The following is an 11,915-nucleotide window of genomic DNA, read 5'->3' on the forward strand; positions in this document are numbered from 1 at the left end:
CTGCTATTTCATGAGTCGCACAAAAAACTGCCTTTTCATGAAATATTTATATACAAATGAGAGAAAACAAGTTTCAGCATTTACGAAAAAAAATAAGTTTTCACTTTTCAGTCATGGCCTCCAGGGGCAAAGTATAATCTTATTATATATATAATCGTATAAATCCGTAAATAATTTATTGGTAAATTGAAATCTCTTGGAGATTATTGGCTACTGAGCTGCGGCATTCTGATATCATAGTCGGAGACTTCGTGGTCTGCTTGTGCCTCCCTCGTTATAACCGGTATTTCACTTTCCTTTATATTGGGATCCACCAATCCATGCTGGCATATTTTTCACACAAAAAAATACACCAAATTTTTTTTATTGGATAATGAAATAAATCTTGATCGAATCAAAGTAAGAAAAAAACATTAAGAACCTGATGCTGGATAGGGGGAAACAAGGCCGAAGGATTGAGGCCCGTAGTAGAAGTATAAGCTTGGGCCCATTCTTGGAACATGTCACCATTATGATTTGTCACGTTACATTCACTCATGTTGTTGTTTTGGTTCGAGCTTGAGCTACTTCCTTGCAACAACGTTTCATAAATAGCTGAATTGGCTGATGCGTCGAATAATTGGGTTTGAATAGGCCCATTTTCAGCCAACCAGCCTCCAGCGACGTCATTTACAAAAGGTCCACCCATGTTTTGGTGTTGCATAGCCGATGTTTCGTATGAAGATAACTGGTCACTCAATATATGTTCCTGCCACAGAGAGAAATGATTGAATATCGTTATCATGAGAAAAATTAAGAGGAGTTTAAGCTATTAACCCGTCGTTGAGTCACATGTGTTAAGGTCTCAATGAGCTTCTTCTCACAGGCTTCGTACTCTTCCATTGTTGTAAACCTGCTTGGATCTGGTTCGTACTTCCTAATATATTTGCATGCAACACAAGTAGTCACTGTAACTTTTAGATAAATCTTCATGTATTATATCAAACCTTTTTTTACTAATAAAAGCAAAAATAAGGACCTTAGTTCTTCCTCTGCCATATGCAGTTGTTGTTGTAGTCTATAAACTTCTTGCTCAAGCTCCTTAAAACATAGGATTGGAAAATACAAAAGTTAGATCGATGATTTATTGGAAATGAAAATTATATAGTAAATATAGTTTCACTACGTTTAAGAAAATAGATTAAAAGAATCACCTGGACGTCCGAGTTGATAGCTGAAGGGCTGTTCAAAATATCCGATAGGAAAAAGGAAGAAAAATAAACAAATCAACTTCCACATTCTTGGAAATAATGTATCAGATCAAATATATGTATTATACTATTATATTATAGCAAAAGGAAAGAGGAAGAAGTTGAAACTTGGTGAGTTGAAGAGCAATGTCATTCTCGGTCTTGAGTTGCTGCAAAGTCCGCAGTAGATACTGCCACATGACATGGATTTTATAAGATTAGTAAAGCAAAAGTATATCATTGCATTCATTATAAAAGATAATGTTTCCTACATTGGACTGGAGCTACATACATTTTAAGTTTCATCCCCATAATTATAAAATGAAATAGTTGACTCAAGAAACTATATTTTCTTCACTCTCTTATTTGAAAAAGTACATTTTCACACATATTATGATTAGTTCAGTTACCTCTTTGCTTTGGAAATCTCTGCAAATAAAAACGTGGAAAACATGAAAGTTCCATTTAGATTATAATTATCAACATTTTTTTTTAAACACTATCAACATTTTATTAAATGAAAAAATAAGAGGAACAACAGGAGTAAGTTACTACGCACGGGCGACGGCTCTGATCGGTAAATGTTAGAGCACTGAAATAAAATCAAAGGAAAAATAATAAACAACAAATTAAATAGGACACTGATTAAACACACCAAAATATATAGGAAACAATCAAAGGAGATTGATCAGCTTACTTCTCTCGTTCTTGGTCAGGAAGATTGATAAATCTTGTGAAAACATCTTCAACCCTAACCAACGTTTAACGAATTTATACGGATCAAATGAATGTTTTCATATAATTTGTTGATAGAAGTGACCAAACTAAATTTACACAATTACGGCCCTGTTCGTTTGTACATCTGGAAGATGTATCCAGATGGTTCATCTAGATGTCTTATCCAGATGCTCCATCTAGGTGTTGTTCGTTTCTTCATTTCGTCCATGCATGTAGATGAATCATTTGAATGCAACTATGTTCGTTTGTTTTTCATTTTTTAACATCCATCTACATCCAGAAGGACTTGTTAATAAAATGATTAAAATATAACTTTTTACGTTTCGGCGGAAAAATAGCATTTTTACGGTTTTGGCGGAAAATATTTTTGCGGTTTTTGAGGAAAAATGTGTTTTTGGCGAAAATGTGCATTTTTGTTGTTTTGGCGGAAAAATACGTTTTTATGGGTTTGGCGGAAAAATACGTTTTCCGGTTTGGACAGGAAAAGTGTATTTTACGGTTTTGGCGGGAAAAGTGTTTTTGACGGGAAAAGTATTTTTCACGATTTTGGCAGGAAAAGTATTTTCGCGATTTTGGCGGGAAAAGCATTTTTGCGGTTTCGACGAGAAAATACATTTTTCCGGTTTTAGGTGGGAAAATACATTTTTCCGATTTTGGCGGGAAAATGCGTTTTTCCGATTTTGGCGGGAAAATGAGTTTTTTCCGGTTTTAGCGGGAAAATGCGTTTTTCCGGTTTTGGCGGGAAAATGCGTTTTTCCGGTTTTAGCGGGAAAATTCCGTTTTCCGGTTTTGGCGGGAAAATTCCGTTTCCGGTTTTGGCGGGAAAATTCTGTTTTCCGGTTTTGGCGGGAAAATGCGTTTTTCCAGTTTTGGCGGGAAAATGCGTTTTCCGGTTTTGGCGGGAAAATGCGTTTTTCCGGTTTTGGCGGGAAAATGCATTTTTCTGGTTTTGGCGGGAAAATGCGTTTTCCGGTTTTTGGCGGGAAAATGCATTTTTCCGGTTTTGACAGTAAAATTGGGTTTTCCGGTTTTGGCGAGAAAATGCATTTTCCGGTTTTGGCGGGAAAATTGCGTTTTCCCATTTTGGCGAGAAAATTGCATTTTTCCGGTTTTGGCGAGAAAATGCTTTTTCCGGTTTTGGCCGGAAAATGCGTTTTTGAGTTTGGCGGGAAAATGTGTTTTTTGGGTTTTGGCGGGAAAATGCGTTTTTTTTTGTTTTGACGGGAAAATGCGATTTTTTGGTTTTGGTCGAAAAGTGCGGTTTTACTGGTTTGGCCGAAAAATGTGTTTTTATGGAAATGTGTGTTTTACATTTTTTTGCGGAAAAACGCATCTTGCGGTTTAGGCGGGAAAGTGTGTTTTTCAGTTTTTGCGAAAAAATGCATTTTTTGGTTATATCAGAAAATGTATATGCAGAAAAAATAGAATTTAGGGTTTGAAAATAATATTTTGATTTTAAAAGGTCATTTTTGTCATTTATCATTTTAGACTGAACTAGATACATCTGCATCCAGATGCACCATCAAGACTCACCTTCATTTGAGTGAGAATTTGAGATGAGTTTTTAAAAATTCAGCTGGGTGATCCATCTGGATGTAGCATTATAATGCACAAAACGAACATCGATTTGTATCTTCACCTAGATGATCCATCTGGGTGAGCAAACGAACAGGGCCTACCTTGTTTTGCCGGAAAAGAGGCTAAGACGATCAGAAGGAGAAAACATGAGGAGAGCAATATCAATGTCGCAAAGAATAGACAATTCATAAGCTTTCTTTATCAAACCATTTCGTCGTTTAGAGAACGTAACTTGGCGATTCGTGTTGTTCTCTATTCGCTTTATCTCTAGTTTCACCCGACCCATGTCTCTCTATTCCGATCAATGCACAACAACAAAATTCAAACGGTTCTTTTATGTGTGTGGGGGAATGCGAAAATATGATCATTGGAAGAAAACTCGTGTATATGTATTGAAAATGTATGGACGAGAGAAAAGAGAGAAGCATGAAAGAAGGAGAGGTTAGGTATAAGAAAGAGATTTATTTAGAAATGTATGGGAGATATTGAAGGGCCTTGTTCTTTGAACGATTTAAGAACACTTTTATATTTTACCATGGAAAAGTATAAATCGAAATATATATTTAATAACCAAAGGTGCATTGGTTTACTAGTTTAGTCCAATGAATTAGTTCTATTGTGACCCTAATTTGAGTTTCAATGGGAATGATGCTTTTGTCATAAGGTATTAGTAACGGCTGGTTTCAGACTTAGACAAGATTAAGGTCCTGACTGGTTTAAATGCAGCGGATGCGGAAGTTTGCGGATGCGGAAGTTTGCGGATGCGGGTGGTTGCGGTTTCAAGCGTTATTAAGCGTTTTGTATGACTGGTACAACGTTTGAAAATTGTTGCGTTTGCGGGATATTTGTGACTGGTTGATTATAAGATATTGCACCGGTTTAATAATAAATTACCTATATTAACATATTATAACATTATAAAAATATAAAAAACATACTATTGTAATAAAATATAATAATTATCAATATAATATGATTAATAAAAATATTATGTTTATTTATAAAAAAATTAAATTAGTTGAAAGTTATAATTTTAATAAAATTTGTTTTGAAGATTTATATTAAAACTTTTTAAAAAATATTTTATTTCGTTTAATATATGTGTATATCTTTAATATGTGTGTGTATAAATGTTTAAAAATTCTAATAAATAGATAGTTTAAAGTTTTTATAAAAACATTAATGATAATGTTTGTGAATTTTAATTAATATATAAAATATGTATATATTTTTATTTATAATATTTCTATTTTAAAATATTTTTGAAAATAATTTTATATTTATTTTTCTACCCGCAACCGCAAACGCTAGCTGGAACCATCTTTTGATTTTAAGAGGTTCGGAGCGATTTGGAGCGATTTGTAGCGGTTTGAATGATTGTTTCGAAACACTGTCAACTGCTACCAACCGCAAAAGCTGCGTTTGCGAGTCGTAGCGGAAAAACCAGTCAAGCTCTAAGGCTGTAACTAGAAACTTAATCGAGGAATGTATGAAATAAATGGAATAAAATGAAATGGAATAGTGATAATTTCAGAAATTAAAGGAATGATATATGTATTTGTGTTTTCAATTATATTCAAATTATTTTATTCCATCCATTCTTTTCATTCCTCTTCTTTTTATCATGAATGATTTTTAACGTGATTCTTTTTTTTTCTCATTCATCTCATCGGAATATGTGGAATCATTTTTTTTTTGTTTTTTCCATTTAACTAGTAATTTTTTTTTTTTTGAAATGCCTATGAATGACTAATTCCACATGATTTCATTCATGAAAAAAACATTCTAGTTACAGCCTAAGGTCTCATCCAAACTCTTTTCTTTTTTTAAAAATGTATTAATTGGTCCAACTCTAGTATGCAAAACCATGCACAAAATCCGTCCTCGTTTCTTCACCACGGCATACAACATAAGATCATCTGTAACAATGATCTTTAGCACAAATTCTTTAAAAAAAAATTATTATAAAATTATGTGGGCCCCACTTCATCTATGTTTTTGTGTCAACAAAAGCTATTAAACTCCCTAACTAAAGATTCGATTTGCTGAGCCTTTTAACTATTCGCGAGTCCCACTGACACTTGGCGGTCTGCTATTGATTAGTTTTTTTTAAAAAAAAAAACCAAAAAATAATAAAATAATCATAACTACTAATATTTTTAAGAATCTGTGCCTTGAGTATCACCATTGCTGATGCCCTAGCAATTTTCTTATGTTTCGTAATTTGTTGGCTTGGTGATAAGTGCTCATCCTCCAATCACATTACGCTTTAGTGAATCGTGGGTGTACTGGTATTCATATGTGATTACCAGTAGATGACAACATATAAACCGGTTTTAGAAACCAAAGAAGATTATTAATTTTCGGACAATATATCATTTATTCTGTCAATAATTAGAGAAACACAATAGTACATATTCAACTATAAGCTTCTCGTCGTAAAGGCTACCCTCCCATGCATACAGAGACCTCGACTACATATCTATATGCAAAAGTCCATTATTTGGTTTTTATTCAATGGCTATGACCTTAAACGCTATCTCAATACATTTTTGCCCATATATCAACACATATCGTGCGACGTAGTTCTTGCTCTTACGTAAAAATCTACGGCTTCTCCTACTGTCATAAATATATTTTCTTTTTTCACTTTCTCCTCCAGTTTCGCTAGCTTCAGTTTGTGAAGTACTCTCCATCTTGGACTAGCGATCACTAACTGCACCCCAAAAATAAGACCCGTATATAGTGAAAAATAGCATTTACGCATATATATGCTATGATTTCTTTATGGATAAATTATCATAATGTACGTGGGTGTCATTAGAAGCCAACTCTTGATGTAATTCTTCAAGTGCGACTACTCCTGATGTATCTAGGCCCATCACGCCTTCACCAATTATTTTAAGAAACACGTAAATAAATCAGAAAATTGGATATTTTGTTAACTACATTTAACTTTCACTAATTACAATATATAAAATTCTCTCTAGTATTAATTATTGGTATCATAGAAATGTAGATACTTACAAGACATGTCGAGAATTACTACTTGAAGAACTTTTGCCCTTTTAATTTCTTGTTCATCATCTTCCTCTTCTTCTACCTTTTGAATTGAATTCAATATTCTGTATGTTAAAAAGGAAAATAAAATATATATCATCAAACCATAGAGTTTCGTAAGAGAAATAAATTAGAGCTTAATAAAAAATGAGAAAAGAAGTTGATAAGTGAAATAGAAATTAACCGGTCTCTAATAAAATTAGCATTTGCAAAGCATAACAATGGAGAGCTGATTCGAAGAGTCAATAGTCCTTGGGTCTTAGTAGCCATCGGATACTGATTTATGTCACCGAAGATATCGGTTTTTGACAATCTGCCTAAAGCCTCAACTGTTGGTCGTATCGAACTCAAAATTATTCTCGTAAACGATATCCCCACCTACATATATCCAAATAGGCATATAAAAATATATGTTTGTACCAATCAAGTAGATATATTAGAATTGGACCGCAAAAACAACTGATTAAGTGGAGTAGTAAAAGTGTAGGGTTAGGCCTTGGGTTAGGCATAAGCATGCATAGAAAGACTTTATCCTTACAATAGATGCATGATTTTGCAAAGGACTCAATCAGGGCCGGCCCTGAAATTTATGGGGCTGTAGGCGGTTTTTAAAAAATTCCAGCTAAAATTTTTTTTTGGTAAATTTGGGGGCCTAAAATAAAAAATTTTGGGACTTTTTTCTATGTAATTTTTTCCAAAATTTTTGGAGACCTAAAACCAATGTTTCGTTAGGTTTTGCCCAGAACCGGCCCTGGACTCAATTATGAGATTTGCAATTGTCGAAGGTATTTTGTCCTGTTCATCTACAACTTGACTTCATATTTGGAATTATATGTACTAAATATTACCATTTGGACGAAACGTTATATAACATTATTGATGTTTGTCATTCAGGGTCTATGCACAGCAAATTTGGTCGGCCTAGTAGCTTCATTTCTAACTAATTTAATTGGTTATACGTTTTATATGAGATGTTGACGGTTTTGTTCCTATAGCTTAGTTCACATGATTGGACATAGATCAGCTTATAGTTGACTCGACCACAATCAATCAATCTGCATAACAACTTTTTAATTTATAGATGCGTGTAGTTTAAATCATAGACATACTTATTTGGCCAAATCCCTTAAATAGCACAAAACAAAAAAAAATTATGACAAAAAATAACACGCAAAAGAGAGGAAAGCCCCAAAATACTATAATTAAAGAGTAAAATGACTAAATTATTTCAAATTTTAAATCTTTACTCTAACTCTATCCCCTGAATAATAAACCCTAAATCATAATCTCTAAATTCAAATTCAAACATAAAATATCATTTTTAACTTTTAATTAATGTTAATTTAAATTTGTAATTTTTATAAGAAAAAAGTTTTACTGCTATCTTTTAGTATTTCTATTTAGTTTACCGTCTAAGATTTTTTTTTTGTTTTCTACCGTCCAAGATTTTGGCGGGTAAAAAGTAAAAGAAAAATCAAAAATAGCTAAAGAGAAAGACTCACGGCGAGGAGAAGACCGATCTCTACGGAGGCAAACAGGACACCTAAGAAGGCGGCCACAAGGACGAGAAAATCAAGCTTATCAAGCTTCCAAATGTGCAAAGCGCCAGAAATATCGATAAGGCCAGGAAGCGCCGAGAGAATGATGGAGGCCAGTATTGCGGTCGGTGTAAAATAGAGAAACCTTGTCAAAACTTCAAGCGAAACCATCACTGTTATCGCCATTACAATGTTTGATACCACCGTCTCGCAGCCAGCACTAAAATTCACCGCCGTTCTTGAAAATGATCCTATTAGAAAGTCCACATGGGAAGTGGAAGATAAATAGATGAACCAATATGCTTAATATGAGTTACAATTCTTGATTCGACAGTTTTAAAATATCACATCGGTCAATTCCGGTTTTGGTTTGAATTAATAAACCGGGGTTAATTTAAAAAAGAACATTTTACCGGTAGCTACATAGCAAGAAGTTAAAGAGCCAGCGATGTTGCTAAACCCCATTGCCATCATCTCTTTGTTACCATCTAGACGATATCCTTTGATCGTTGCAAAAGATCTCCCTACTGCAATCGCCTCCTGTATTATTACATTTAATTTAATCAATTAGTTAAATTAGGTGATTAGTCTGAACCATGTGTCAGAGAGAAGAGATGGGAATATTACTAACCGTGAGAGCGATGATTGCACAAATGATACCAATTTTGGCGACTTGACCGAGATGTGGACCGTTAAATTCCAATTGGTTAACCGAAGGTCGGTTAAACCCTGGTTTAATGGTTTTAACAATCTTAACCCCTCGTGTGTCAGCATTGGTTAAATACACGATTAGGGTTGCTAATATCACTGATATTAGCGGTGCCATCGCTGGAATCCAGAACAACTTTTTGTTTCTTTTTCCCTGAATTAATTTATAAAAAAAATCAATAAAAATAAATTAAATATAACTATTGTCATATGTTGATATTAATGTAGTAAATTTTGTTTTACTTACAAGAAATCTCGCTAGGAGGATGAAGATAAGGAATGAACTACCAATGACAAAGTTCAAAGGTTGCCACTGCAAAAGTAATTAATAGTTGAAATAGATTCTATATTTGTGACTTTTAATTTAGCCCAACTACCGGTACGTACCGGATGATGAAGTGAGTGGAAAACCGAAGATAAAACCGAAATCACATCGGTTTTGTTGGTAAAGTGAGACAAACCAAATAAACCTTTCAGTTGTTGTAAACCAATGACAATGGCAGCACCAGCCATGAACCCAACAAGAGCAGCATGTGACAGAAAATCCACCAAAAACCCTAACCTGATACACATTTAGAATAACATTTATTTTGATCAGTTGACTACACTTTTGTCTTCGCGGGTCCACATACAATTAGAATAACTGTAGCACCGTATAAATTATATGATTTTATAATGAGTATCTATGAAATATTTGCCTGAAGAGTCCAAAGATGGCTTGAAACGCGCCAGCAAAAAATGTGGCCGTGAAGACAATTTTTCGGTAAGCAATTGGGTCGGTGACAGGATCTTGAAGGTCACGGACCATGGACGAAAGCAGAAGCGAAACTACAGCCACAGGACCAATGGCTAACTCTCTCGAACTTCCCATCATGGAATATATTAGAGGTGGTACCACACTTGTATCTGGTATATATATTTTTAAATCGAATTTAATTATGCAAATTTTTTTAAAAGAAACTATGCAAGTTTGAGTTGAAAATTTGGACTTACATAGACCGTACTCTGGATCAAGTCCAGCCAAGTTAGCATATCCTATACTCTGCACATAAAATTGAAAATGTATGGAAGAAATCATCACTGAGGATATTGACAATAGAATTTGCGAGTTAAATTACCTGAGGAATGCAAAGACTAGCGAGAGTAAGACCAGCCATCAAATCTTTCTTGAACATGTTGAGTTTGTATTGTCTTCCCCATATAAGTATAGGGAAAACCGATTTAAGATAAGAGTAAACCTGGTTTGATGGTTTCTTCTTCATCTTGTTCCTCTTCTTGGACAACACATTTGTTCTTATGTACCCAACAAACTCTTGCCACATGGTTGGTGGCTCCGGCATATTTATCAGCCACTGGGACAACGGCTCTTCTGCGGGGGCGGCTTCCGCCTGGTGGCTCTGCATCTCTATGCTCATTTTGGTTATCGTTGTGGGTCTCTGAAGTGTGTGATAGAGAACTAACTTTGTTTTCCATATATATAGGCATATATATAAACAAATTTATTCAAACATATAGTATATACATATAATCCATATTAAACTCAATTTCCAACGTATGTCCTATTTCTGAAATATGCCGCACCTGCATTCTTTAATAATTGTAACTTTATAGTAAACTAAATAAAACACCCATTTTAAATTATACTTAATAAAATACCACAAATCAAAATTTGTAGAATATCAAATTCGTAATATTCATTAGTGAAACTATATGTAGTGCTGGGATGATTTTTAAGCAACTAAATCGATCGACACATAGGTTCATTTGTCGGCACCACGGCGGAGCAAGTAGATGAAATGTTTGATTTCAAAACACTAAAAAGGGATGAGCCGCAGTGGCTCCATCCCTAGAATAATGCTTCTGAAAACTGAATTTGTGAGTTTACTTCCATGCAATTCTTTTATAAGTAAACCACATTTGGCCATCCAAAGTGGACAATGCGTCTAACACATTTGAATGAACTACTTCAACAGCGCAAACCGCGAATGAGTTCCAGCCAAAATGAGTTAGATGTATGGTATAGCATTAACGTTATTTATCTTCCTATCAGTTACCAAAATCCGTCCGAATAATATTTGTTTTATTCAGCGTTATGGATAGAGACCTGTGAGTAACACATCTGCTTTTATCCGATTATATATTTCTTTTATAGCATATAAAAATTAACATACCAACAAGAAGGCATGTTACAAATACATGGTAAATTTGTCGGAATATATCACGGTCGTGCATAGTTTAGAGAATATTAATCATGTGAAAGATAAGTACCACCTTCTTGTGACCATTTTTGACATCGTAATCACAAATCAAACAAAAAATCAAGATTTTGTATATTTTTATTCTAATGTGTAAAATTTATTAAATAAAAGATTGGTATTACATCAAATCGACTTGCTTAAAAAATAGAAAATGCATGACTAATATATGACACTGGATTTAAATTCAATACTATCAATATTATTAACTGAAGTTGATTGACTACCGGCTAATTCACGCTGGTTCATAATTTTTTAAGAACCTCTGGTTCAGATGTGACAAGGGTAAGAGTGTGTGGCTTAGACCCAGTGGCGGAGCCAGGATCAATTTACACTGGGATCAAAATTTATTATTAAATAGGGTCAAAATAATTTTTCTTTAACAAAAACAAAAAAAAAATTATAAAATAGTGGGGTCAGCTGACCCCACTCCCCATACACTCCCTCCGCCCCTGCTTAGACCACTAGACTAATGACAAAATAATCCAACGGTAGTAAAACTCGTATAAAAAGACACATCAAGGACACAACATGAATTACCATAATTATTTTCTTAAGAATATATGATCAACGTTTGACGTATGAACGCAACATAGATACAATCATTCTGTTATAACATACCAAAACGTTAGAGGGTCAGATAATTGCATATATATTGAAATTAATTACCAGAATATACTTGTGGAAGAAAAGTTATTAGTATATACTTTATAACAATATTTCCGAAATTAACATCCAAATTATTAATTGACATCTACATTTAACATGTATACTCATGATAGTTTTTTTTTGGTAAAATACTCGTGATA

The 11,915-nt window shown here is 33.9% G+C and overlaps 2 protein-coding genes across 4 annotated transcripts; both read right to left on the reverse strand.

The window, feature by feature from the left end:
- Window positions 1–3,913, reverse strand: LOC106357337 (agamous-like MADS-box protein AGL66). The gene is made up of 10 exons (XM_013797015.3): window positions 3,647–3,913; window positions 1,927–1,980; window positions 1,789–1,821; window positions 1,640–1,658; window positions 1,359–1,420; window positions 1,194–1,221; window positions 1,019–1,080; window positions 817–916; window positions 422–748; window positions 1–323 (listed from the first exon to the last, which is right to left on the reverse strand). The coding sequence occupies exons 1-10, from the start codon at window positions 3,829–3,831 to the stop codon at window positions 204–206; spliced, it is 990 nt and encodes a 329-aa protein (XP_013652469.1). The 5' UTR covers window positions 3,832–3,913; the 3' UTR covers window positions 1–203.
- A 1,988-nt stretch (window positions 3,914–5,901) lies between these two features.
- LOC106354585 (sulfate transporter 2.2-like) lies at window positions 5,902–10,458 on the reverse strand. Of its 3 annotated transcripts, none has more exons than XM_013794557.3 (12): window positions 9,970–10,458; window positions 9,845–9,893; window positions 9,550–9,757; window positions 9,239–9,413; window positions 9,099–9,164; window positions 8,775–9,005; window positions 8,557–8,683; window positions 8,108–8,394; window positions 6,790–6,983; window positions 6,573–6,670; window positions 6,378–6,432; window positions 5,902–6,261 (listed from the first exon to the last, which is right to left on the reverse strand). In XM_013794557.3, the coding sequence occupies exons 1-12, from the start codon at window positions 10,264–10,266 to the stop codon at window positions 6,258–6,260; spliced, it is 1,791 nt and encodes a 596-aa protein (XP_013650011.2). In that variant the 5' UTR covers window positions 10,267–10,458; the 3' UTR covers window positions 5,902–6,257. The 3 variants fall into 3 exon arrangements, with proteins under 3 accessions (XP_013650011.2, XP_013650010.2, XP_048617507.1); XM_013794556.3 differs by having other exon boundaries at window positions 6,356–6,432; window positions 9,970–10,446; XM_048761550.1 differs by lacking the exon at window positions 6,378–6,432 and having other exon boundaries at window positions 9,970–10,456.
- Between the last annotated feature and the right edge of the window lie 1,457 nt (window positions 10,459–11,915).

The sequence above is a fragment of the Brassica napus genome, chromosome C6 (genome assembly GCF_020379485.1).
Source record: "Brassica napus cultivar Da-Ae chromosome C6, Da-Ae, whole genome shotgun sequence".
In the NCBI taxonomy this organism is placed as follows: domain Eukaryota; kingdom Viridiplantae; phylum Streptophyta; class Magnoliopsida; order Brassicales; family Brassicaceae; genus Brassica; species Brassica napus.